Source organism: Aythya fuligula, chromosome 13 (genome assembly GCF_009819795.1).
Source record: "Aythya fuligula isolate bAytFul2 chromosome 13, bAytFul2.pri, whole genome shotgun sequence".
Classification (NCBI taxonomy): Eukaryota; Metazoa; Chordata; class Aves; order Anseriformes; family Anatidae; genus Aythya; species Aythya fuligula.
Genome location: NC_045571.1, coordinates 11,142,757 through 11,170,289, shown reverse-complemented (window position 1 = coordinate 11,170,289; position 27,533 = coordinate 11,142,757). Strand labels below are relative to the sequence as shown.

The following is a 27,533-nucleotide window of genomic DNA, read 5'->3' as shown; positions in this document are numbered from 1 at the left end:
GGAACAGCCACATCTCCAAGTTCTTAAAAAAAAAAAAAAAAGACACAAAGTGCTAGTTTGGATATTAAGATTAATATATTTAATCTTTCTTGTTTGTAAAACAAGACATAAATTTGTGTATATATATAATTTATATATTTTTATATATACTATATACAGACAATAAAAAAATTTTCCTCTGTATTAGACTGAGAGATGTATGGAGAAATGATCTAGGCATAACAGGGAGCTTGAGGAAACTCAGAGTTTCATAACAGATAATTCACGGGGAACAGAAAAACACAGCTCCCAGTCGGCCTTCAGCATTACAACAGGCTTTGCCCACCACGGGCTGAAATCCGAATTGGCTCTTCCACCGAATATTTGCTACATGGTTCTTGAAAGCAGGGGGCAGGAGGGCGCTCTGTCCACACAGCAGGATCCTCTCTGCCTTGCTGACAGCAACAGCCAAAGTCCGGGACAGCCGCGGGCCGGGGGACGTTATTGCACTCAGTAGAGGATGCGCGTGTTAAAAGCACGTTGTGCGTTTCCATAACTCTTATGGAAGAACAAGAGATTTCAAATGTGCGTACTTATTAAAAAAAAATAATAAAATAATTATAGAGATGGGAAGTGATTGATCGCACGGAGATCCCTGATCAGCCCCACGCGCTCAGGCAGCGATGGGGCAAAGCTTGCGGGGTCTGCCAACCCCCCTCCCTCCCGCCGTGATCTCCCCTTCCAGCTGGAGATGGTGCAGGGGGGAGGCGCGGGGAGCCCCGCAGCCCTGTCCCCCCCGTGTGCGTGAAGTGCAGGGGGTGGCACTGTCAGGGCAATGCAACCTTGCGGAACCTTGCATTTTCTCTTCGGAGGGAGGCGAGGGCGCTGAAGCACCGGTTAAGGCGGTCTGATTGATGATGTCTAGGAGCGAGACTGGGAGGAGGAACGGGAACCTTGGGGCGTGGAGGGAAACAATTAGGAATCGTTTTACCATTCACCTGGAAGAAAAAAAAAACAAACAAACCCAAACCAACCAACCAAACCAAACCAAACAAAAAAAAAAAAAATAAAACAAACCAAAAACTAACCCAACTCCAAATAAATAACCACCACGTACGAAATAACGCTTCTCATGGCAGTCAGTCAGTCCAGTGGAGACAGAAAAAGGATCCCAGCCCCCTGGCAAGGAGGGCAGCTCCTTTGGCAGATGGCAGTAGCACTGCCTGGCTCAGGAGGAAGCCTCGGTTCAGACCAACCTGAGCTGGGGCTCCTCTCTTACGGGCACTGTGAACGGAAGCAGGAGAGGGTTTGGGCTGAGCCTCTGAGGCGTGGACCTGACCTCTGGAGAATGGCGTGGAAGAGGCCTCCTCTGAGCTGCCAGCCCAGCTTCTGGCTTGCAGTGGTCACAGGTCAATCCGGGTCTCTGCGGGCTTTCTAATGTGGCTGTGGCCACCCAGCAGGGGCCGGCGAATGGCTCCCTGCTCCCACGCACTGAGCTGTGGCCTTCTGCGCAGGCAGCGCCTGTGCTCAGGACAGGGGCATCGCTGCGTGAGCTGTGAGAGGAGAGCCCGTGAGGGGGACCGAGCCCTGTCCCAGGATCGTTGCATCCTCCCCGTGCTAGGGCTTCCCAAGCCCTAGCACAGCAGCAGGGTGTTGCACCCCAGAGATGCCTTCTGCTGCTCACAACATTGCATTTGGGGGCCAGGAAGACCCCGGAGGCAGAAGATCTGTTTACGTGGCAAGACACTGGTTTGGCTCCAGCTGGACCCCTGCCCGAGTGAAGCCGGGAGATCTCCCCTCAGTTCCTGCTGGCCAGCACGCACCGTGGCAAAGGGAGACGGTGTCAGGGCTTTGCACGAGGGAGGCCCAGAACCACACGGAACCAGACTAGCGTGGGGACGGGGTGACCGTGCCTCCGTCCCAGCCAAGCCAGTCACTGCCAAGCCAGCATGGGAGAGCAAGCAGAGCAGCTGCTTGAGACCCCCGGCAAGCTGGCTGCGCAGCTTGCGTCAGGGCACGACTTCACCTTTCACCACACCACCACCACAACCATCTCTTCTGCAGAGAAATAAAACGATGTCCTTTCTGCTGCAAACCCCACCGGGCGGGGGCTTTCCCTGCAGACACACGTCCTGGCCGGACTCAGGCGACGCGAGAACCACCGACACGGCCCGGCACACGCTGGCTTGCTGGCTTTGGGAGCTGGTTTACTTATTGATCAGCGTCTTCAGGGAGCGCGTGAGCGTGCTCATGACGGTGGCCACTGTGGCCGACTGGCGGGCGAGCTGCTCCACTGTCTGCTGGTGGCTCAGCGTTCTGGCCGTGGACTCCTCGGCAGCCCGCAGGAGGAACGTGTAGTTTCTCACCACCTCCTCCACCTTGGCCAGCAGCTCTTGCCGCTGGGACTCGGAGCGCACGACGTACACCAGCCTCACAAACGTCTCGATGAGGCTGCTTAGCACCTGGAAGCTGCTCGTGATGGCGGAGAGCATGTGGGTAGGGCTCTTGTCAACGGCTGCCACCCGGCGGCACGACGCCCGGAACTCCTTGAACTTGAGGGCGAGCTCTTGCTTGTACTCGGCCAGCTGGGAGATGTAGGGCTTGCAGTCCCGGACATCGGGGCTCACCACGCACTGCCGCAGGATAGTCAGGAGCTCGTTGGTGTCCAGCTGCACCTGCAGAAAGCCGTTGGGCAAGCTGTAGGCATGGCCCCGGAGGGTGTTGATCTTTGCCAGGCTCCCCTCAAAAGTGGAGGTCCTTAAATCTATTTCCTGGGTTTGGCTGTCATTGGGACTGCTGCAGGCTGTAGCATCGAGGACCTGAAGGGTCCTGCTCATGACCGGGACCATCTGATTGTCCAGCTTCATTCCCGGCAGTATCTGCATGGGGATGGAGTAGGACAGCTCATCTTTCTCACTCCCATCATCTGCGACATCACATTTCCTGTAGTAGAAGCAGTACCGGATGGAGCAGCACTTCTCGTCCTCCATGTCTTCATCCCGCAGCTCTGCGGGACTGGGATACAGCTCCTCCTGGACAGAGAACACCGCCGAACCTTTCTGGTTCTTTTTCTCCTGTGCTATTTGGACATAGGACGGATCGGCCGCTCCTGTAGCTTCCTGGATTTTGCTCTTCAAAATGGGACAAAGGATGCTGGGCTCAGGCTCTTTCTGAGGGCCTTTCTGCTTGGCCGGATAGATGTTTTGGTAGATGTCAGAGGACAGGGATGTCCTATCAGTCTTATCCAATTCACTAACGCTGTAGCGGCGCAAGAGCTTCTTATAGTGTGGAGCACCCATGCATTCCCCTCGGGAAGCACAGGTTGTCAAACACGACATGCTGTTCTCTGGATCTGACCGGTAGTCCCTGGACTCTAAACTCGTCGATCGTATCCGCTTGCCTTTGGAAGGGCTGCTCATGCTTGTCAGCCTAATGGCTTCTGCCTGCTTCTGGTCATCGGCAACTTTATCCCTCCCTTGCCTCTCCAGTTCTGGCATCACTATGGGTGGCCTCACCCCCCTACAGATCCGCTTGCAGTCACAGCTGCGCCTCTGCTCCCTGGACATCCCGGGGACTTTTTGGACAGGACTGCTCCTGAGCTGGCAGCTGCAGCGTCCAGGAGCGGGAGGGTGTAGGTACTCCTGTGGTGGGAGGTCCCCTTTGCTCTTTGGCTTGAGCAGCTCTTCCAGGAACTCCAGCTCGTACTGCTTCACTTTCTGCAGCTGGGCTTGCCGCTCGTCTGTCTCCTTCTTCAGCCGGGTAGGAAATGTTGCAGAGAACAGGTTCCTGAACCTGAAGGGAGCTTTGGGAGCTTTGGGTTTAGCTGGGACATCAATATCTGGTTGGGTCACCTCCAGGACCTTTTCTACTTTTTTGGAAGGCACGGTGCTGATCTGCAGGCTCTCGGACCTGGGCACTAGCTGGATCGGCCCCTTGGAATCCTCGCTGGCGCTCCTGAAAGTGCTAAGAGGTGACGGAGAGTGCAGATTGCTACTCTCAACTTTTAAGCTTTTGGATGAACTTTCCTGTTGCGTTTTCTCTGCTTGGTTTGAAGGAGCCACGTGTTTCTGAAAAATGAGGTTCATGGTTTCCCCACCTGCCTTCTGACCTGTTTCTCCACACGCTGCTTTTCCTGGGGCATCTCGACTCACTTTTTGCTGGTAGCTTTTAGAGGCAAAAGTCTTACCGGGCATCACTTCCTCACCTGTTGAGGTGAGGTGGAAAGCTTCAGCCTTACTGCTGTGAGCTTCTGTAGGACTTGAGGAAACCTCACTATGCTGCTGCTGAGAGAGTTGCTGCTGCTGCTGCTGGCAGTTGCATAATGGCTCTGAAGTTTGTTGACTTCCTTTAAGTTTCAAGGGCTTGTTGCTGGCTGATGCACAGCTGCTGGTCCCATTCACGTTCTTGTCTTCTTTTGAGGCTGCTGCTGCCTGGGGAGCCGAGCCTTGTGCATTTGCCACTTGCTGCAGAGCAGCTGAAATGATGGCTGTGGTCACGCCGCTCTTTTGATCTGGGAGGACCTTGGGGCTCGGCTTGACCTCTCTGGGCATCTTCTCTTGTAGATCCTGCGCCTGCTCCCTGCTCGGGGCTGCTGTGGCATGCAGAGATACCTCAAAGGCAGCTTTCGTGTGGCCTGCGCCTTTGCATTCAGAGCCTGGCGCTGGAGCCCCCCTGTTCTGCTCACTCAGCTGGGGGGTCAGCAGCGGCTGGACAGCCGAGCCGTAGCTCCGCTCAGCGTTCTGCTGCTCCTGTTTGCTCTTGCAGTTGGTAAGGTTGGGGCTTTGGTGAGAGAAAGCTGGCTTCAACGCAGAGTTTGGCTCCTGGCGGTTGAGGGCGTATGGCGTGGTGAGAACAGCCTGGGCAGCGCAGCTCTGGATTCGGAAAGGCAAGTCCTTTCTGGCCAGGAGGTTTTCTTTGTTGATGTGCTGAGCGAGGAAGTAGGCTGCGTTCTGATGCTGCTTCATAGCGGAGACCATCTCCGAGACGTCAGTCAGCTCTGAGGAGTTGGTCTCGTGGCCAGAATCCAAGGATGACTCAGGTGTGATGGCGGCCAGGACAATGAGACCTACGGAGAAACACAAAGAAAACCCCACAATCATGCTCGTGCCACACCACTATGGGGAGGAGAGAGGAACCCAGGGCAACAGAAGGGTCCTAGGAAGGCAGGACACAGCATCACAGTGGAGAAAATGCAGTGACTCTTCTCCCAGCTAGGAGTTAACACATTTAAGAGATCGGTTGTCAGCACCGAGCTGGCTTGCTAGCTCAATTCAGCTCTTGGCCCAGGAAGAGGTCCTGGGAAGGGTTCCAGTGTCAGCGAGAGCAGGGCTGCAGGGAGTTCTCTGGAGCAAGAAGGGAAAAATGGCAAGAGCTGCTCCGCCACAGCGAGCAGGGCGGCCGAGGCCAGGGAGAGGGGCCTCAGGGCTGTCCTGCAGCAGGCTGCAGCCAAGGACGGGAGGAGGAGAATAAAGGGGAGGATGCACATAGGGGAAGAAAGGCTGTGGGGAAAAAGAAAGGCACGGCCGCTCCACTACCTGCTGTCTGCTGCGGCGGGGGATGCGGACAATCCTCTGAAGCAGCCAGGGCTTCCAGCGCCTGCAGGGTGGACACCAGGGCATCGTCCAGCTCTTGGGCATGGTCCCGCACCGTCCGCGTCTGCACGCTGTCTATCAGCGTGACGGGGATCTCCTCGTAGAGGATGCCGCAGAGGTGCCGGCCCTGCTCCTGGCCCTGGGCGGCCGCCGCCCGGCGCTTGGGGTCGTCCTCGTCCGAGCTGTTGTCGCGGAAGCCGGGTGGGGGGGCGGCGATGGCGGGGAGCAGGGCCGTCGTCTCGTCCTCTTCCTCATCGCTGCCGGGAGGGGGAAGAGACATCAGGTCCACCATGTTGTCGCGGGCCCCGCCGGGCTTGCCCGCCTTGCGCAGGGCCAGCCGGCTCTTGATTTTGGCCTGGCAGGACTCGCAGTAGAAGTGGGCGGCGTCGCCCCGCGGGTGGGTGTCGATGGTGTGCGCCCGTGCCCGGCTGGCGTGCCGCTCTCGGTCGAGGCCGTCCGGGTCGCGCTCGTTGGTAGCCCCGTCGTAGCCTTGGCCGGAGCTCTTGGAGGTGGGGTCGGATTTGGTCCTGGGGCGAGTTTCCTCGAAAAAGATCAGGTTTTCGTTGATGTCCGTCCTGCTCTCCCTCTCCTTTCTCTGCTCTCGCATGTGCAGGTAGCAAAAGCTGACGAGCTCCGAGTCCGAGGCCCTGGCCGCTCGAGCCCGGCCCTCGGCGGGGCTGGCGGCGGGGCCACCCATGAACCCGCTCTCCTTCTTCCCCGTGTGCCCCGCGGGCCGGTGGAGGTTGTGTGCGTTGATGTAATCTAAACCGAAAGCACAACACAGCGTCACGAGCAGCGCCGGGGAGAGGGGAGAAGAGGATGGGAAAGCTGCCGCCCGCCCTGCAGGAACGTCCACATGCTCTCTGCCCTCAGCCCTGCACAAACACGGCGCTGATGGAGGCTTTGCATGCCCAGCACCTGCCTTGGCTTCCTCGCTGAGGAAAGGCTCATGGCCTGAGGGACACCACACCAAGCCTCCTGGGGTTGCCCCCCAGCCTCCTGCCGCGAGCTCCTTGCTCTGCAGCTCGAGGAGAGCCCGCGCGGGTCGAAGGAGCAAAAGTGCCTTTTCTCCGGAATCAATAAAGAACGGATTCCCACTCACAAAGAGCTGTTGGAAGCGGTTTAGTGAGGCCTCTACGTGATGCTGGGGCAATGTGATGGCTGCGGCCAGAAGAGCCTGCGGAGTGGCTCCCTGCGGTGTGGGAGCAGCCGAGCTGCAGCCAGCAGCAGCCCCACAGCGCGCTGACTGAGCACACTGCCTCCCTTGTCTCCAAAATGATAACGTGTTACAGAGCTCAATCATATAAATTTTATACAGTTAAATATTATGACATTTATAAGCATTGACTCTGACTTTTTATTTTTTCCCCATCTTCTTTTTTTTTTTTTGCCAAGAAATTAGATCATTAACAGCCTGGACCTGCAGCACAACCAGTCGCTGCCCTTTTATCAACAGCCTTTAGACACCAGCAAGATCATGTTGTTCCTCCCTCTCCCTACCTGCCTCGGTTTTAGACTAGACGCAGCAAATTCCTTTAACCTTTCCTGACAGGTCTGTTTCCTAACTGCATCAGCTTGCTTTCTGCTCCCAGCTGGACTCCATCCAGGCTGGCTACCTAAGCAAACATCTTGTTTCGGTGCTGCACAGCAGCAACAGAGAGCAGGAGCGAGATCCCTTGCTGGGAGGCAGGAGAAGGGCTGCCCAGCACAGCCAGTCCCCAAACCTGGGCATGCAGGTGCTGCCTCGCAAGCGACTGGTGAGACTCAGAGGGTAACGGGAGCAGCACGGCTGCACGCATGTACGAGGACCTTCAGCCTCAGCCTGCCATTTAACAGCAGTGACATGGCAAGAAGGAATTACTGTCACCATTTGTGCATAACGTTGGCCATACCAAGCCGTTTTACTCAGCCTTTTCTTCAGCAAGTCCAGAGAAGGCTGCTAAGCACGGTGCACTAATGCTCTGCTCCTTATTAAGCATTTCCCTGTGATAGCCTCCTCTTGGCACTCCCTGAGCAAGGCAAGCAGCTGAAATATCGCTTGAGCTTCTGGCCAGTGGTCCGGCCCTCCAGAGGGGTGTCTGTCTGCATTACAGGCTGAATTGTACAGCTGTGCCGAGAACGGGTGCCAGGGGGATGCAGGCTCCATCTTACAAAGTGTAAATTAAATCAAATAAATCCTAATTAAATTCATTAGCTCAACAAATTGGACAATTTGTCTCCCAAAACACACGTTTGTATTATACTGTTCATCACCTGCAATGCTAAAAACCTAATCTAAACAATCTCTCTCTCGTTTATGGACGTACTGGTGCTCAGGAACACCAGCTGGGTGACCGAGTGCTGGGAAGACACCTTCGGCAACGGGCTGCACGGACCAGGGTAGAGGAGAAAGGATCATCCGTGCAGACCTGCAGCTGGCCAGAGCTCATGTACGCCAGCCTCCGCCAACGCTGGCATTTGTTGGCTGCCCATGTCGAATCAGGGCCTGCTACTGAATGCAGCCAAAACCATAAAATGGGTAATCCAGCTGCTTTCTCTGGAAGAGAAAGTCCTGGCAAAGAGCTGAGACAGCGACCTGGGCGCTGCTCTGCTAATGGGGGTGCAGGGGGAGGAAGGGGCAAGGAAGGCCGATCATCCGTGCAGCTGTGGCAGGGGTCTGGCGTGCGGCTCCGCAGGGAAATGCCGAGAGAGGAATTTGAGGGACTTAACTGACAGCATCTGGACGGAGCGTGCATTTCTAAACAGGACTGCAGCTCGGCAGCAGGGTTTAATAGGCCTCCAGGCAGATGGATGTACTCCGCTTCTAGACAGAAAGCGCAGGCCAGGGCTTGATGGCATGTTTAAGATTCTGGCACGGCCTGCCTGCAGCCTGGGAAGTCAAAGGCTGGGGGAACTTGATTCATCCCAGTGGGGCTTTCTTATCGTTCCTGCAGAGATGTGCTAACGACCGGCAGCCCCAGCTCCTGGTGATCTGCTCAGCTCCTGACAGCTCAGCCTGCAGCCGTGGCACGACCACAACTATGGGCAGCCTTTGTTTTCTCAACACTAATTAAATTCACCCCTCCTGGACGATGCCTGAGCAGCTGGGCTGAGTGTGCTGGGTCTGCTTCACTCTGCTGGCCAGAGGGGTTTTTACTGTGCCCCTGAGGACAGCCCAGGCCACCCAGAGAGGGGCCAGCTCTTCAGTATGGAGAGCACGGATCCAGTGCTCCATCACCGTGCTACCGCACTGTCACTCCCCTTCACGCTCATTCCAGCCCCCACGCAGAGTGACACTGGTTTCGTGGGACTGTCAAGAAAAGGGCAAGAGCTACGACACGCTGTGGTTCAGGCCATGCCTTGTAGTGTGAGGGGAGGGAGCGCTCTGATGACACCACACGGTTTGGAGGCGCCCTTCACTCACACCAAATGGGGCTGGGTTTGTGCAGGACACGCAGAGCAGAGAGCACAGTGGCGGCTGTCCGTGAGATGCGCGGGTGAAGACGCACAGGGAACCATGCTCATATACTCACAGCAACATCACCTGCCAGGTCTTTCCCTGGGCGTGCTGAGGGTGCTGGAGGTGCCTTCCCGATTCCTCCCGAGCGCGTCCTCCCGCTGGTGCCAGCTCCATGTCCGGGTGCCCTCCTCACACCTCAGAGACACCAGGTCCTTTCCCCAGGGGCCCTGCTAGCTCTTGGCACCTCCTCTGACTACACCCATCTCCAGGGGACAGTTTTAGCACCCCACCAGCTAAACTGAAGGCCCCTCACAGCTCGTGGCTAAGCAGGGAGAGCATCTCCGGCCTCCGCACACTGTGCAGCAGGAAGCACCTCCAGCCACTGAGCCTGTACTTGCTATTTCCCTGTACCAAACGTACTCAATATGCACACCCTGCACGGAGTAATGGCACATAACTCAGGCTTGGCTCCTCTCTGAAATCCCTCTCGACGATAACTGATCATTTTGAAGGTGACTGACAGCCGAAATCTGTCCTCGAGGAACAGAGCATCAGTGCCTGGTGGGACACAACCTGTCCTTAGCTGCTGTGCCTGGAGCCTGGAAAGCCCACACACCCAAATTGCCCCCTGATGTAGGACATTAGCACAGTAGCCACACTTTCAGAGCTGGCAGAAACGGCCAATGTACAGGCAGGGACTGTGTCTGCAAGCTCATGCTGGTTTAAGTGAGAGCTTCTGCAAAGCCAGGCCTCGTTCTGCTGCTCAGAGGGGCTGCTGGTGCCGCAGGGGGACAGGACAGAGGGGAGATCCCACAGGAACCACCTCCTTCCTACCACAGCAGGGCCCTAGGTGGAGGGAGGCGGCTGGGAAGGGGCTCGCAGGGAAAGCAGAGGCTGAACCGTACCTGCCTTGATAATCTGAGGCGGCGGGGGCTGGCTGGGGGGCCTGGAGAATATCATCTTCTTGGAGTCCACCAGGAGACGGCAGTAGCCTGCGATCAGGCAGGCGAAGTTGGTGGCTTCAGGCCACTCCATCAGCAACACCAGCGGCTGGAAGGCAAGAGAGGCACAGCGCGTGAGGGCGAGGCAGCTCGCCTGGTGCCCGACCAGTGCTCCGAAGGGCTCACACTGGGGGAACTGGTGAGCTGGCTGGAGATTTAGCTCCCACATAGGAAGAAAGAGCCACGTGCATGTCCTTGCTGCAGATTACCCGACAGATCTCCGGGCCTCGCTGCAGCTGTGACTCCCCGCCTGCCGACTCCTCTAAGGAAGATGAAAGAGGGGAAAGCCACCGTGCGCTCCCTGCAGGGTCCAGATAATTTGTGAGCATCCCGGTGTTCTACGCCTACCTACAAGGTCCAGGATTAAACATCAGGCCCTGGGGAGCTCGGGGAGTCTGTGTAGCCTCCAGCTGCCAGAGCCCCTGTGTCACTGCAGGCACCACATCGCCCTCCCATACACCGAGGCATCTGCTTACAGCGAGCTGCAGAAGGGGCGAAAACCCATTACGGGCCCCCTCAGCCACTGCTCTGAGCCCGTGGATCTTATTTAAACCTAACCCTTTGGAAAATTCAATTTGTGCCTAGGAGCAGATGGCGTCTTCTGTTTTAGGAGAGCATTTATTCGCACGCTAAAAAAGGTCTTTGCTTTAAAGAGAGGAAAAAAACCAGCCACGAAGTGAGCACCGCATACAACCTCACCGCACAGGCCAGCGACAGGCACGGGGACTGCCCCATGCCTTGTTCCTCCTAGAGAGCTGTCAGCTTCACACCTCGGGCTCCTTGTGGAAAGGACGAGCCCAGCAGCACAAACTCTGGCTCCTGAATCCCTGTGGATGTTCTCCAGGAGTGCCCAGCCCGGGGGGAAGAGGCAGCCACCTCCAGACGGAGCACTCGTCCCCTTCCCAGTGCCCCCATGCCTGCTGCTCCTGCCATGGCCCCTCCAGGGCTCACAACTCATTTACCACATCCAGGGCCAACCAAGCCCATTTTAAAACCACTTCAGCCCACGCAGTGTGAGAAGCATTAAAGCCATTTTCATTTGCTTGTTTTCTAACCGCAGGAGATTCCCGGCACCCGCTGGTTGGCTCTGGGCTCTGCTCAATGCTTGTTTTCCTAAGTCACTGAGCAAACTCTGCCCCATCCTGGCACAGGCAGACCCAGCCTTGCAGCATGTCACGCTCTGTCTGACCCAACACAATAAATCTGGGTGTGAGGCCACCAGCCCTGAGCTACCCCAGCCCCTGCCAGGGGCTGCTTCCTCCTTGGGCAACCACAAAAAAGTTCCCTCCCCGGATGTGGCATGGCACAAGGACAAGAAATAACCTGAGACACAAACAAGCGCTGCTGAGAGGTTTTCTGCATCACAGAGAACAGACTCGAGGTGACACGGAGCAGAGGGAAAGCATCGGGAAGGAGAGGAGGGACGGAGGAGGCTCTCCACGCTGCTCGCAGGAGGCAGGCATCCAGCGGTGGGGAGGGGGGTGCCAGCTCCTAGCCCAGCCTCAAGCTTGACAGAAGTGATGAAAGGTAACCATGTGTTCCAGCTCTGCCATATGAAGCATCCTTAAAACAAGGGCTAAGCCTTCTTGTTTTTTTTTTTTTCTTTCTTTTTTTTTTTTTTTTCTTTTCCAAGCCATCTGTTGAATAAAGAGACATTTGCACATTTTTCCCCCTCTGTTATGTAGCAGTGAGGGTTTGAGTGCGAGCAACAAGAAAGGAAGCAAACACCAAGGTGAGAGCGGCAATGCCTGGTGATTATCCACTGCTGAGTAATTAAAATGATCCTTGAGCTGCAGGATGCTCCTGCTCACCCAGGAATGGGCTGTCAGGGAGACCAGACCATGGCAGAACAGCCCTGACCAGCACTTCTTGCCCACAAATAAAACACAAAGTGTGCCAAAACACTGCGAGGTCCCTGCCAGGTCTCTGAGCAAGCCCAGCCTCCAGGCTGGCCCCAGCAATCAGCGCCTTGCATGCCGGAGTTAATTGTAGCACGCTGCTCTGGAAGGGATAAATCTCAGCGCTGATTAACACTGCAGCTTAGCGAGGGGTCCCTGATAAGATTACTCTCGCTCCATGCCAAGCGAGTGGTGTGAGAGCTCCTCGGGAATTGTCAGGCATTAAAACACTGCTGTTAGGGAAGCCGCTCATCGGCTGGGCAGTGCCAGCGTGAAGCCTTCCACCCTCGCCTCTCCGCTGCCTTTGGGACTTCTGCCCCGGCGACAAAGCGCACTGGAAGTGGCCAGCAGGGCTGGGAACCACTTGTGGGGTGGAGAGGCAGAGAGGCGAGGCGATGGCAGAAGCCTTGTTTCCTTTGGAAATCAGGCTACAGCGAGGAGGTGTGATGAGCGGCAGCTAACAGAGACGTTATTTTAAGGCTCCAGCAATCGTGGTCACCCTGTTCCAAGCAGGCAAGGAAAATGAGATCTTACAGAGACAGCCAGGCACAAGCGAGCTAAGCAAACATTTACACTCCGAACAGTTGCCTGAAAAATTTCCAGCTAACGTTGCTAAGGCTTTTACATCGTAAATTGGGGGCAGCTTTGCAGGGAGCTGCTCTAGTAAATAACCCTGCGGGACTGTACTCTGGGCTTTGGGCTTTACTGGGATACCAGTGTCCCGTGGCAAACGGGATTGACCTTCCCCTTGAAAACCTCCTGCGAGGGAGAGGGGACGCTGGTGGGCAGCTCCATGGGGTGGGGCTCACACAACGTCCCTGCTCCCACGGCGATGTTTTAACTCCCTGGCTGAGCTCCAGGAGGTCCGAAAGCTGAACACGTGTGGCTTTTCATAGGTTTTCTAAATGCAAAATGCAGTGCTTCTGTCCCAGCTCAGGGGCTGGGAACACCGCGGGGAAGAGGGGAGGGAGCTGAGGACAGGTGGAAACCAGCGCCTGGTGCAGGGAGGGCTGAAATGGAGCAGAAATCGAGAGGCAAGGTGAGCACTGCCGGGATGCTGAATGAAGCCAGGGGAACCAGGCTTCAGCAGTCCCACTGCTGACAAAGCAACGTGCCTTGCCAGGAATTACGTGCTAAAAAGAGAAAAAAAAAACACAGGTATTCGTGCACGACAACAAAGTTTTGGAACATTTCGCCTACACACCGGCAGCCCTCCTGCTCCTTCCCGCAGCAGGTCTGTGCTGCGGCAGCCCCTGGGGTCTGCTCCCGCGGGGGCTGGAGATTTGTGGCAGGGCACTGGTGCTGAGGATGAAAGCTAGCCTTACACAGAAACTCACCGGGATAACTTTAAAAAAAACACAACACCAGACGCACAGTGGGATGTACAGGTAAGGGCTCTTCTCAGACCTACAACAGGCCAACGTGAAAAGAAGCAAATATTAAAGAAAAAGCTCTTTCTGCCTCCAAATCCGCAACACCAGCCTGAAATTGTTCATGTTTTGATCTTCCACTCATACTGCTTTTCTGGATTTTCTACTCCTAATGAGCAAAGGGCATTTTTTTCACTCGAAGCTTCCTGCTTAGCAACCAATCTCTCCGGAAAGTAAAATAAAATACATTTATACTGGATAGGAGAGACGAGTTTTGCATTAGCTCATTACGGATATAATGCTTTTTCTCTTATGCACTGCCTTTAAATCAAACCTCGCTGTCCTTCTGGAGGGTATTCTGCTGTTCAGACAAAGGTGAAGGTTTCGTAGAAGAGCATCTGGATGAAATTTTATGGCCAGGGTTATGTGAGAGGATGTTAGCAGTCCTGATATTTAAATTAATTTATGACCTGATCTATGCATGCTCTAACCCCTAAGTTTATGTGTAGTTCCTTTTAATCTCCTCTCTTTATCATGCACTTTGGGTCTTACACTGCTTCCCTTCCTGCCATGCAGGAGGAAGTTGGGACATGAATTTCCATAATTTATGTTCCCTGGCTTACCTGAGGTGTTCTGCCAAGTTTATATTTAATAATACGGGCACCGGGGCCTAACAAGACAGCAGTCAATTTTTCACGTGCACCCGACCTTCCCTTCCCTTCCCTCCCTCTAAGCATTATTAACTCGGCTCTATTGACACCGGGCTTGTTGTGATTAGGGCCATTATTTCTCCTTTGCTGATCAATACAGCTCCTGCCTTGGTTTGCAGCACCTCTGCAGGTTTCGCAGGGGTGCTCTCATTTGTTGGGATTTCAGCCTTCTGCGGGATGATGTCCCTGCTCCCTGCATGCTCCAGAAAACCAGGGGGCTGCTTTTGGCACCCTCTGCACCTCCCGTTTGCTGAATCCAGCCCTCGGGGTGCACGAGCTCGCAGCTCCGTTGTGCTGTGCTCATCCCCGCGGCACCGGCTGCCTGAGGTCTGTGTGGCTGTTCTTTTTTCCTTCTCAATAAACGAATCAAATTTGGCTGTGCCGGCTGGGTAAGTCGTCCCCTCCGCACGCTGCCTGCATCTCGTGCTGCTGGCCGGCTCCCAGCCCCTCACTGGGTGCCTGGGGCTGGCGCTGCTGCGTGCCCTGCATCAATCCCGCCCCGTGCAGGAGACAAAGAAAATCTCGCTCTCACGGTGTTTCAGAAAGGCTCAGCGCAAGGAAAACTAACACGATTAATTCGGCTCCAGGAAACAGCTTCTGGCATCAATCTAGAGCCGTGGAAGAGATCTGACGGCTCCAGTCACTGCTTGCACGGCGCTGGCCTCGCCTGCCCAGCGTGGTGCCACTCCCCGGGGCTTTCACCCCATCCACGCACACCAGCAAACGCCCGTCCACCACCTGCCCTGGCACCCACCCTGCATCCCCCTGCACCCCCTATTTCTGGGGAGAGAGGGGGCCGGGCGAGGTGAGCAGGCTGCAGCTGGCCATGCGCGGCGCTTTTATCTCTGGCGCCGCCTGGAAGCGTGCCCGGGGCCCCCGGGATGCTGCAATCGATAGCCAGATTCCAGGCGCGGCAGCAGCCGGGGACCTTTCTGAATTAATTTCCCCTTTGTTTTCCCGTGCTCAGCCTCGATCTGGGCTAAACTGCCGGCTGGCGGCAGGTCCTGCTGGGACACACGGAGCCAATTACCCTCGTGCCCGTGATTAAACGGCGTGGGCTGGCAGCCAGCCCCGGACAGCTGCTCCCTGCAGGCACCCGATGCTTCCCGCTGCGGGCGCTCCTCTGGGAGGATCGGCTGCCCCCAAGCTCCTTTTCCAGCCCTTTTTTGGGGGTTTCAGACGCTTCTTGCCAATATTAATTCTGTCGTAATGAAAAGCGTAGCGGCGTGTAGCTGTGTAGAGGAAAAAGGAAGGATGCTTCATCTGAAAAGGGTTTTCAGCGAGAGCACAACCTCTGCATCTGCGGGAACCGCCAGAGCCACGTGGGCAGGGACGCAGCTGGGTATGGGGGCGGCTCTGATGTCCCCAGCTGCCACCGTGTCCCAACACAGGACCTGGGAGGAGCACAGGAAGCCTCCGAGCTCCAGAACCAAGGCTCAAGTCAGAACAAAAACCCTTCCCGGACCCAGCAGCAGAGACCTCGAGGCTTCTGGTCCCTGCTCCAGCCTCCTGTCAGCACCTGGTCCCCCCCAACCCCTCTGCCACTGTCGCAGTGGCAGCGAGGGAGGAAAGCAGAGGCTGTGCCTGGGGTTTGTACCAGAACAGGCTGTCTGAAACACCAGCTGAAACCCAGGATGGAAAAGCTCCAAAACAAAGCTATTACTGCCCGGTGAATAATTTATAAGACAACCACCACTTCTTTTCCTCCTGAACTAAACATGAGTGGTTTGTGATCTGCTCAGGCTCGCTTGTTACCTGGAAATCTTCCCCAGCTCACTGCAGGCGAGGGTGTTTGTGTGGCTGAGGGCTGCTCCTCGTCCCCATCCCCATCCCCTTTTTAACCATTAGCATCAGCAATAAACCTGGCACGCAGAAATCCAGCCGATCCCATACCCATTACTCAACATCTGCCATTTCCACAGCAACCCAGCAAGCAGCCGCAGCAGGCACGGCACAGGTTTGGGCTGCCTCGCCTCTGCCCCAGCCTTCGGAGGTGCCCCCAGGATGGCACCCCCGGTACAACCCCATCCCGGGGACCCTCACAGCCTCTCCCTGCCCCGACGGGCTTGGGGATTTGACCAGAGGTCCCCAGAGGGGTAGGACGTGGCTCACAGCACAGCCCCCTGTCGGGCAGCAGATCCCGGAGGGATTTATTTGGCACCCCGTGTTTGAGCCAGCGACATGTTCCACACAGCGCAGTGACTGCAGGAAGCAGATCAGCGCTTCGAGGTAATGGTCTCGTTGCCAGCTTTTCTTAGCCAGCCTCATCCATCCCTGTCCTGTGTAGGATTAGCATGCGGCTCGTTTTGGAGCAGACATCCTGCCTTCAAAGCCCAGCCCTTCGGAGAGCAGTTAAATGCAGACAGCCAGCAGCAGCCTGTGCCCTGCCGGGGTGCTGCTGAGCCTCACCCACGGGATGCTCTCCCCTCTCCAGAGGCACAGGGGGATTTTGGAGGCTGGAGGCAGCCGTCTGCAGTTTCTCAGGGAGATAAAGCCACTGTGTGTGCGTGCCCACGGGAAGCTGCACGGGAGGACTGCCTTTTCTCAAGCAACCAGGAGGTGGATGGAGGGGACGTGGAAAAAGGCTGCTCCTCCAGCAGGCAGGGACCTCCCGGCCCCGTGCTAAGGTCTGCCAGGAGAGGAGGCAGCAGGAGAATCCTACACAAATCCCCCAGCACTACATCTGCGGGGCTGCAGCTGAAATAGGGACCACAAGGCAAGGCTGCAGAGAGGCTGAGACACCCCACGGGAGATGTGGAAACACAGAGGCAGCCTGAGAAGGAGCTCAGCTTCACCAAAGGTCCCAGTATTTCCAGTCCCAACAACCCCGTGTGTCTTGGCGAGCTCCACCTGGTGCTAAAGACAAAACCTCACCGCTGCCCTGCAGTGCCTGCGCCCACCCCAGCCACCCCTGTCCCGGTGCCGTCCCCTGGGTGCCTACCTTGGCATCCAGGATGCTCGTCTCCACGCGGGCCACCCCCTGGTTCTCCCTGAAGAGCTGGATCTTGCTGACCTTGCTGAACTCGGACAGCACGGTGGTCAGGTTGGTCTTGAGGTCGATGACGTGGCTGATGCCATGCCGGGGGCCCACCAGCAGTGTGGTGGCCGGCTGCTTCTCGTCCTGGCCGCACGGAGAAAGGGAGACAGACAGATGGACAGACAGAGGTCAATAAACGCATCCACAGACAAGGGAGCGATGTCAGGAGCTCGGCCGGGAGCTGGGGGCAGAGGTGGCTGGCAGGGAGCAGCGGGTGAAGCTGGTGCCAGGCCCCCTCCCCGAGCCTCTGTGCAGAGCCGGCAGCAGCGTGCACGGCGTGCCGAGGCTGTTTAAGTCTCCAGCCCCGAGCTGACCGTCCCCATGAAATATTCAGGCCTGCTGGTGTCACTACAGCAAAGTGAGAGCGTTGTTACAAATCTGCCTGATCTGACACCGCCGCGGAGGGAGGGAAGCAGAGGAGGGAGCGAGGGAGCGAATGTGTTTTAGATGAGAAGACTGAAGCCTTGGCTGGAAATAGAGATCTTCCTTGTCCTGGTCTGCCCAGCGCGGATGCTCTGAGCCAGACCTGGGGGTGAAGAGGAGCTGGGCAGGCTGGCACAGAAGAGAATAAGGGAGTATTTTTTGCTGCTCAAGTCTGTGGCTCGTATGGTTGAATACATGGTTCAGCTCCTAGCCTGGCTTGCTCAGCTGGCTCAGAGGCACAGCTGTGGTCTCAGAGATGAAACCACTCGTGGAGATGGCAAGGCCAGCTGGGCTACTCTCTGTGTGCCCTTTCCAAGGGTCACCCTCCTCGGAGAGGGACGGCAGGATGCGGCCAGCCTCCCTGGCTCTGGAGGAGGAGAGCAGAGCGCTGTGAAGAGTGTCCCGGCTGGGTGGTGCGGATGGGGAGCCCGGGGGATGTGAGCACGTGCCTGGCGCTACCGCAGCTTCACCGAGCAGATCACCTCATCGCCCAAAAGGCTGCGAGAAAGGAGCAGAGCCCTGGCCCTGCAGACCCAGCCCGCTGTCGGCAGAGGCTCTGGGGGGGGCTTTCCAGACAGGGTCCAGGAGCACAGAACAGATCGGGGAGGCGCACACAGAGCAGACACCCCTGCAGGAGCCACGGACACCTCTCCCCAGCTCTCCCCCCAGCCGCACGCTCAGGACCAGAGCCAAAAACCTCCCCTCCTGAGTTTCATTACCAGTCCCACGGTGCTGAAGAGGACCCCGGCGAAGGTGGGCAGCTCGTTCAGGATCCTCAGGTACTGCAGCTTGGCCTGGGCAGCGGAGACCTGAGCAAAGACACGGCCCGGGCCATCACCACCAGCGGGACACCCGCGGTGTCACCCCACCAGCACCGAAGTGGGGCCGGGCGGGCTGCTGGGCTCACCTTGGTGCCGCCGGGCTGGTTCTGGTGGGCTTTGAGCTGCTGCGAGAGGGATTTGCGCAGGCTCTTCTCCTTGACCAGCTGCAGCAGCGAGGGGGGCAGGAAGGGCTCCAGACCCCACTCCTTCCTGCGGGAGGGAGCAGCCTCAGATGGGGCACCCCAAGGGCTGGGCACCGCTGCAGGGAAGCCCCACCTGGGGTCTGGGGGGAAAAACGTGGGGACAGGAGGGCAGAGAGGGCCACCCTGCTGCCGGAGAGCATCCTCTAGCCATGAGAGGGAGCCAGAGCTGCAGCTCGGTGTCACCACCGCAGGGACAGCCCTGGCGTGGGTCCCATGGGGATGGGGTGCACGGCGGTGAGGCAGCCTCGCCACCACGCATGGGTTTGCTGGGCAAATCCCCAAAGCTTTTTTTTTTTGAGGTTCCCCCCCAACACGCCAGCTCCCTCCCTGCACACCCTGGAGAGGCCACCCTGCTCTTCGCATGGATTTAAGGCCCCGGAGGAGCCGCAGCAGGGCTGGTGTCACAGCCACGGCAGCTTCTCCTCGCCTGGGACGCCAGGAGGGAAATCAGCCCGGCTTCCCCGGGGGATGCTCCTGGGCTCCCAGCACACGTCCCCAGCCCCAGGGAGGCTGCCACACGTGGGCCTGGCGGTGCTGGGGAGGGGGACTCACTCCACGTTCTTGAGGGACACCTTCTGGCTGGGCCGCGTGGCTGCCACGGTGATGTAGATGTGGAGGGCAGCCAGCCCCAGCAGCATCTCGGGCTTGGGGTCCACGCCGAAGCGCTCCCTGATCACGTCGTTGCGGCTCTGTGGGGAGCAGAGAGGTGTCTTAGGGGTCCGCGGGCACCCGGCTCCCTCCTCCTGGGGGGCTGCCCCGTCCCTACCTGGATGTAGAGGTACTCGAAGGCCGCGGGGTCGCGGCGCAGCAGCTCCACGGGGTCTTTGGGGAAGAAGCTGACGCGGAAGAGGCACCTCATGCCGTGGTAGTGCGTCCGCTGCACGACCTGGGGCCGGAGCAGATGGGGTTGGTGAGCCCACGGCACGAGCCCCCCACCCCGCTCCTGGATTTCGGGGCAGGAGCTGACCCCACGCGGGGGCTTACGTGGGCCAGCGGCTGCTTGTCCTGGAGCAGCAGGAAGCGGTGGCTCTGCTCCGGGCTCGAGTACTCCAGGACCAGGGCGAAGTGCTCGATGTGCCGCAGGGACAGGCGGTCCTGCAACGTCACCATCACGTCCTGCAAACGCCACAGACGGCCTTGGGTGCGGGGCAGCAGCTCCCTGCTTTCCAGGGCTGGGGCGGGGGGAAAGCACCCGACCGAGAGCTGCCTCCTCCCAGCACCCGGGGCCAGGCTGGTGCAGGATGCGGCCCCGCAGATGGCAGCCAGGAGGTGCTGGGTGCAGCACGCAGCGCCCGGGGATGCCAAAGGGCCTCGCTGTTACGTGGTGGCAGTTCACAAGTGCTCGTGCAAGGAAGCGAGAGGCAGGGAAAAAATGGAGAAGGGAGCACCAGTGTGGTGCCGGGGAGGGGAGGAGCAGGGGGGGCCCACCTTCACAGTGGTTCGGCCATCGAACGTGAAGGACTTGATCTGCCCGTTCTCCAGGAAAACCTTCAGCACGTTGGGGATGAGGAGGAGAGCTTCCTTCTTCAGCATGTCCTGCAGGAGAAGCGGGAGGGGGGGAGGCAGAGAGAAGGGCTGTGTGATGGAGTGGTGACAGCATCCCTCGCTTCCCGGTGGCTGTGTGCTCGGAGGCACATTCCCCTTGAAATCCCAGCCTCTCCGCGGAGCATTCAGAAGCTCAGAGCCTGAGTGATTCAGGGCTGCCTGACGGAGTCACCTGCCCAGCTGCCAGCAGTGGGAACCAAGCATCCCACTTGGTCAGGCGCATCCCAGAGGGGTGCCTGGAGCCTGCCCAGCTGAGGGGAGCTGCTGGGGGTCTCAGAGCCGACCCCCTCTTTCTGGCCCCCAGCCCAAATTTAGCCCACTTCAGGCTTGGGCAGTCAGTGGGGTGACAGCTGATTTTATTTAGCGAGCAGCGCTTCGATCAGATAATTACCTAATTGATTTTGCTTAAAAATAGAACTTGCTAGAAGTGCTTTGAGCGTCTTTTTTTTTTTTTTTTTTTTTTTTTTTTTTTTTTTGTACCAAAGCTGCTTAATAAAACCCTCCTGCAATTAACAAATGATGCCACTGAGCTGGAACATCACTGCAGCACAGCAGCTTCCCGCAGCAACGCCCCGGCCAGCCCAGCCCACCCCTCTCACGGGGGCTCCTTCGAAGCCCTTTAGCCACGGGGACGCAGCAGGCAGCACTCACTGGGTCTGTCTCGCCGACCGTCACCTGCTCGGAAAAGCGGACCTTCGCCGGGTTGGACCTCAGCTTCGCCTTCTTGGCTGCGCTGATGAAAGCAGATTTGGGGGACTGGGAAGAGAGCGCTGAGTAAATCACCTGGGAACTCCAAAACCCCTCCTCGGGCTCCCAAAGGGCTGCCAACCCCCGTCCCAGCTCCCTCAGTTGGTTCCCCTGGGGCTGGCTGTGGTGCCTGCTGCCTGCTCTCACCTGGTGGGTGTGCAGGACCGTGAGGATGATGAAGTCTTTGGCCTTCCTATGACAGAAAGGAGAAGGGAAGGAGGACAGGTTTGCTCAACACACGGCCCCGTGAGCGCTCAGCCGGCACGGTCCCGCACCCCTCCTGGTGCAGACGATGGACAGGCTGCTGCCCTCACCTGACGAGCTCGATGAACCTCTCTCTGGGGGCTTCGCTCACATCCTCATCGTTGATGGCCAAAATCTGGTCTCCTGGCAGGAGTTTGTCCTCAGAGGGGCCACCTGCCAGGACACAGGGTCAGCACTGGGCTGGCCAGGGGTGGTGGTGACATTCCCAGCCAGGAATGAGCGTCCCAACCACCCCCAAAGCATTCACCCCCATACACGACCACGGAGGGGACCCCATGGGCCCACCGGAGGGGACAGGAGCCCAGGGAAGGGCCGACAAGGGGGAAGGTGTTCCCGGAGCCACGAGGCAATGCCCCGGGACCCCATCATGCGCCTTACCTGCTGCCACCGAGCGCACCACCACGGGCCTCTCGCTGCCGGCCACGAAGCCGAATCCGTAGCGGGGGTGGCGCAGGACCGTCACCTGTCGGAGCGTGTCCGCAGCCAGCTGCCCACATTCCATATCATCGCCGCGCTCCTCCGGCATCACATGGCTGCGCCGCGCAGCGAGGGGGGCGCGATGTAACCCAGCACCCCGCTGCAAAGGCAGCTCCCCCCCCCGGCCCCAAACCCCCCCCAGGACCCAGCGGACAGCCCCCTGATGGCAGCTTGGCGGGGGGCACCCCAAGGGGAAATCGTCCTGACCCAGCGTTTCACCACCCCCATCCCTGTCCCCGCGATTCAATCTGTCCCTACGTGCCCCACGCGGACCCTTGGCACGTTTGGCCCAGCTGGAATCAAACCTAGCCTAAAAAATCAGGATTAGGACAAACCGAGCTCAATGTGATGAGTCCCCAGCACCACCCCAGGGGCCTCCTGCAGCCGGGGAGAGCCAGCCCAGCACGAGGTGATGCTGAACCTGCCCGGGGCATCCCACAGCGATGCCAGCATGGCCAAGCTGCCCGCTGGTTAGCAGAGAGCAGCCGCTGCTTCTGTGCCGCTCGTTGCTTGCTCCTGTCCAGGCTATTCAGCCTGCTTAACAAAGATCCTTCCCAGCCTTTTTGGCAACACATCGATTGTTCCGTCTCTTATCAGTTTAGGGTTTGACGCATCGCCCATCTAGTCCGAGCTGTCTGCATTCCCCATGCCCCCCTCCCGCTGGCGCAGGGCGGCGAGGAACAACTGCGGGATGAGAGGGGCTGAAGCCCCTGGCAGCTCGACTCCAGCCCGTGCTCCAGGGGCCACCTGTCCCGAGAGGCTTTAAGGGAGCTGGGTCCGGCTTCAGCCCGGGGAAGGAACCTTTTGGGGGGTGGAAGGGAGTGGGCAATTCCTGGGGGACACACAACACACCCGCGGGCACGGGGGGCTCCATCTCCCACAGGACACAGCCGCAGGGAGTGCCCTCGGTGCCGGCTCCCCTGCCGCTGGCTCTGCGCTGCTTCATTATCTGCTCTGCTGCTCCCGTGAGCATTTTAAAAAAAAAAAAAAAAAAAACAACCAAGAAACCTGCACAATTCAAACAATTTTCTTAAATGGACATTATCCAAGGACATTGTCTGCTGCTGAAAAGGCGACTGAACGTAACGCCGCATCTCCGGCACGCCTGGCACGGCCAGGGAGAACGCCTGCTGCTTGCAGAGAGGGGGCTGGCTGCAAGAGGCAGCACAGCCACCGAGCCAACCTCCCCCCCGCCACAGCAGCCTTTATTCCCCCAGGCTGCCCCCAGCAGCCGCAGCCCCCAGCCTCTCACAGCTGACGAGCCCCAGCAGCCTGCAAGCGTGAGGACGATGGCACAGCTGCAGGCTGGAAGCACCTGGATGCTCAACACCACTGCTCTGGGGAAACTGAGGCAGGGGTTGCAAAGTCACCGACAAGCCCTGGAGCCCCAGCTGTCCCACTGAAGCTGTCAGGCCCCCAGATCTGTCCCGCAGCACGCTCCCTGTCTGCAAAATGGGAGCTCTGCAGAGCCCATGGGAGCCACAAGCAGCCCCACCGAGCCTGTGGCTCCTGGAGGACCGGCAGCTGAATTACTGTCTGCAAAAGGTTGGCAGGGAAACCTTTGCATCTCAAAGGGAGAAAAGCAGAAAAGCACACCTTGTTTCAGCCATAACCAGGTCTGCCGTCCAGCGTTAAAGGGAAGAGGGGAATAAAACGCTGCATGCTGACAATAAAACTCCTTTACCAGGCTCTTAAGCTGCTCCTCTCCTGATAAGACTTTGATGCTGCAGAAGCATTACCAGGAAATTAAATAAAAGAGGAGCAGTGTCCTCGTAAGCATGACTTATCCACTCCTGGCGAAGCATAATGCGCTCGCCAGCAGGTACGACATGCCTCTGGGGCTGAGGCTCCGAGCATCCTTCCCACGGCAGCTCTCCCGCACCAGCCCTGGGGCTCGGCACTCGCTCACCTTGCTCCAAATCTGGTCAGCCCCCAGCCCTCGAGCAGCAGCAGCAGCTCTCCCCCTAAATGCTCCGTAATTTGGCTGTTCTTGCCCGTGTCCCTGCTGCCACCCCAGGAAGCCGTGGCAGAGCCCTCATTTTCCCCACCCGGGTGCAGGCAGAGCAAGGCTCACTCCACAAGGCAACGTGTGCATTTTTAATTTCCTACTGCAATAAATCTCCGCTCCCCCTAAGGACCAGCTTTCTGCCTCTGCTTTTAGTGCTGACCGACCATCTTTACCGGCAGGAAAGCCGCCAGAACAAACCAGTGCCAGGCCCGAACTGGGAGCAAGGGGCTGCATCTGCACCCACGCTGCCTTCAAACAGCACGGCACCACGGCTCAAGAAGGGTTTAGTTTGAAACAGCTCCTACTCAACAAAAAGGGGAAAAAAATATAAACAAAACCCTTAAAACAGGCTGGGGCATGCAGATAGATGTTCAAGTATTCTCAGGGAAGGTTACACCGAACAAACACCGAGGTGTTGGGCAGGCTGCAGGCCCAGGCCCGGAGCAGGAGGAGCAGTGCCCGAGGGCTGGGTGGGTGCAGCGCCTGCAGACGGAGCTCCAGGCCTGGGTGCCAGCTCTCCTCCCGCTTCCTCTGCTGCCGCAAACAGCCGGGAACAAACAGAGCCTTTGGATCCCCGTCCCTCCTGCTGCAGAGCTCTGCCCGGCTCCTCCATCTGCCGGGCTGCAGTTGGCGAGCGGCTCGCGAGGCGTGTGGGATCCTGCGCACGTGTGGCAGAGGCAGGGAACGCCGGGGAGCAGGCCAGGAGCTGCTGTTTGGGCAGCATATGGCAGCTCCGGCCCCATGTGCTGCTCTCCAGCCCCGAGGGAGCCTTCAGGGCTCCTGGGACCAGCAGCAGGGCGTGCAGGAGCAGCGGGGTGCCCGATAGCTCCGCCAGCACGGCACGGCTGTGCCTGGTGACGATGGAAGATGCAGCTTGCACGGTCCCAATGACACAGCCCGTGTTTGCAAGGGCAAACAGATGCTGTGCTTCCAGAGCTGCTCAGCCACACGCTGCGCCTTTGGAGGCCCGGCAGCAGCTGTCCTGGCCATGGCAGCAGCAGTTAATGGCTGGCTCTGGCGGAGCGTGGGATGCCAGCTTGGCCGAGGCTGAAGGGGCAGCATACAAGGCAGGACGACCCAGCCCGTCACGTCTGACATCCTGCACGGACACAGCCTGGGAAACTGCGTGTGGCCCTGCCTAGGTGCCAGATGGTGGCCAGCTGAGGGTCGAAATGCTCGGGGCTTTCAGACAGGAGCAGGCAGACTTTGAGCAGCATCCTCCGGAGCTGCGGGAGGAGCCGGCGAGGCGGCCAAAGGCAGCTGTAAATAAGGAGGCAGCAGGCACAGCTCTGCTGCTCGGGGCAGGTTTGGCAGGTGGGAACCCCAGGACCAGGGGTGGTGGAGTGGGATGGAGAGGGGTTTGTCCCCCCTAGGAGCGAGGTTTTGCCTGCCTGTGTGGAAGGGAGAGAAGCTGCTCCCAGAGGAATGCTGGTAATTAACAGAAAACACAGCGTGAGCACGACTGGCAGAGATGGCTGTGCCCAGCCTCCGGAGAGGCACAGGTCAACAGAAAAAAACAGCTTCTGTGCGGGAAGAGGCTGCACCAAAACAAGCCCCGTGGAGTCCTTTGAGACGCGTACGGAAGCATCGCTGAAAATCTGGAGTGCAGCCCCCACGGCACCCTGCAAAGGCAAACGCTCCCAGGCGGCATTTCCCTCACGTAAGGCGAGGGCTGGGAAAGGAGATCAGGGAGAGGAAAGAGGAGGCAGCCTGCAAAACCAGGCTGGCACAGGGGAAGGGCGCCAGGACCGTCAGAGAACGGGAAGGCATCGGCACAACAGGGTATGAAACGTGCAGAAGGAGGGACTCCGCCACCTGGCAGCCAATTCATGCCAGGAGCGCGCTGCCACGGGCTGCTGGGGAGGCTGGAAATTCAAGTGGGTGTGCGAGCAATTTCCAGCTACCAACGCCAGAGGCTCAACATCTGCCTCTGGAGCTGCGGGGCTCTCTCTTGCCAAAACCTGGGGGAATTTCCACTGGGATGAGCCCGACAGGGACGATCCCCACCCCCCGAGCTCGCCCGCGAGGCGCGCACCCACCTGCGCGTATCCGGCCACTGCGGGGGGCTCCCCGGGGTGCCTGTGAGCGTGGCAGGCGTGCGGCCCCACGGGCACGTGTCCCAGCACCCTCACTGCGTGGCTGGGCTCCAGGGCAGGCGCTGGCCAGAGGCACCGCGGGGTGTCCGATCCCTGCAGGGGTGAAGGAGGCACGTTTTGGGTGACGAAGATCCCACCGCGACAGCGCCGTGCACGGGGACAAGGCGGCACCCCCTGCAACCCGTCTGAATGCCTCCCGTAGGCAGCGGGCTGCCTCAGCCGTGTGGGTTTCCACGCTGCTGCAGACATCTTTTTTTTTTTTTGTAGAAATGCAAATGGGTTTTACCTGGGGGCTCCCAGCTTTTTCTCTCCCAATTTTCCCTGCGATTTTTGGCCATTTAAGGAATTTTGTTCTCCCCAGCTGCAGACGTACAGAAGCGCCTTGCCGAGAAGAGGATCAAAGCAAAATCCTTCAGAAACACCGGCAGAAGGCAGGCGAGCTGCTGCCATGAGGCTGCCAACAAACCCCTGCTGAGCAGACCCGGGGCAGGGATGACCCCAGCTGGAGGGGAGACACCGTGATGGCCCCGGGGATGGAGGCAGCGCTCCTCTTCTCCCTGCCAGGCTCTCCCCTCGCTGTCCCCATTGCTGTCCCAGTTTCCAGACTCCCACCTGCAGGCTGGGTGTCCCACACATCACCTCGCTGCTTTTCCCTCTCCCTGTCCCCCCACACCCCTGTCCAGACGTCTCATCCACTTACAAGCTGGTGGCCGTGCACAGCACTCGGTGTCTGCTCCGGGGGCTGCAGCGGGTGGCAGGGGGCTCCGAGGCGGCCCCTCTCTTAGCAGCTCAGGCAGCAGCGTCTGCAGAGAAGGGAAATGGTCCCCGTGTCACAAGCAGCACTGCTGGCACCCGTTTCCAAGTGGTGGAGGCCAGCAGCTCTCCATCGGACCTGCGGGCTGCCTGCTGCAAGCCACAGCCACGCACAGCTCTGTGGGTGCCTGAAACACTTGAAGGAGCAACGTGGGGCAAGTTTTGCAGGGTAATTTTCTTTCCCTTCCACAAATGGAAGGGAGAAGCTGGTTTCCAGCCCCTTCTCTGCTGTTGCCCAGCTCGGTGACCACGAGCACAGTGCTTGTTCCTCTCCTCCGCCACCATCAGTGGCAGGACCCCCCCTCGCCCGGCCGGGGCTGCTAAAGGCGCTCCAGGCTCGGAGGCATCTTCATCTCCGCGAGGACTGCAGGAACACAGCCAACAGGCAACACCAGGCCGAAACGAGATGAACACATAAGAGGATTAATCAGAGATAAGGAGCAACGATGCAAAATTTGCAGCACTTTTCTCCCTTACTCCCTTGATGCTCCGTGTGTGTGACGTGTGCTTTGGATGCAAGATATTCCACCCGTGCCTGGCTGCTTGGTGCCACTTGGTTAACACTGCTCTTTGAGCCTCTCAGCTCCTCTGCCTCCCAGTGCCACTGGTTTTAACCTTGTGCTCATTTCCAGGTCCCTCGCTGCCCCCACGCCTGCTGGACGTGAAGAGAGACCTGCGGAGGAGCTGGCCTGGAGAAGGATTTGCAAGAGGAGGAATTTATTACTGCGTATGAAGTCCGGAGGGGAGTTAAATAAAGGGAGAAGAGTTATAGATCGCTTATATCCCATTATCGAGAGGGCGCAATCTGTCTGCACCCGCTCCCAAATGGCAGCCGGGAAGATTCAGGGAGGCTGTCAGCCAGTCTCTCCTGGCACAGCGGAAAGCAGCTTGAAAAAATCCAATCAAACGCTTTCCTTTGGGCCCTCCCGAATCCCAGGACTTTCACTCGGGATTTACGGAGAGCAATTTGCTTGGTTGATGGCTTGCCAGGGGTTTTGGGGACCGCTATTTCCATGCGGCGTGGCGCAGAGCGGGGAGGGAGGGCTGCAGGACCGCAGAGCGAGCGGTGTCCCCAGCCGAGATCGCAGTGTGATGGCCCCAGGGGGAGAAG

At 58.4% G+C, this 27,533-nt stretch overlaps 1 protein-coding gene across 1 annotated transcript; it reads right to left on the bottom strand.

Annotated features, from left to right (window-relative positions):
- Positions 1–1,072: 1,072 nt before the first annotated feature.
- On the bottom strand, positions 1,073–25,628 carry FRMPD3 (FERM and PDZ domain containing 3). Its single transcript, XM_032196550.1, has 15 exons — positions 25,553–25,628; positions 21,407–21,561; positions 21,079–21,181; positions 20,912–20,957; positions 20,669–20,773; positions 19,901–20,008; positions 19,457–19,588; positions 19,239–19,358; positions 19,025–19,161; positions 18,356–18,479; positions 18,168–18,257; positions 16,930–17,109; positions 9,915–10,059; positions 5,514–6,332; positions 1,073–5,044 (listed from the first exon to the last, which is right to left on the bottom strand). The coding sequence occupies exons 2-15, from the start codon at positions 21,552–21,554 to the stop codon at positions 2,187–2,189; spliced, it is 5,115 nt and encodes a 1,704-aa protein (XP_032052441.1). The 5' UTR covers positions 21,555–21,561; positions 25,553–25,628; the 3' UTR covers positions 1,073–2,186.
- Positions 25,629–27,533: the final 1,905 nt, after the last annotated feature.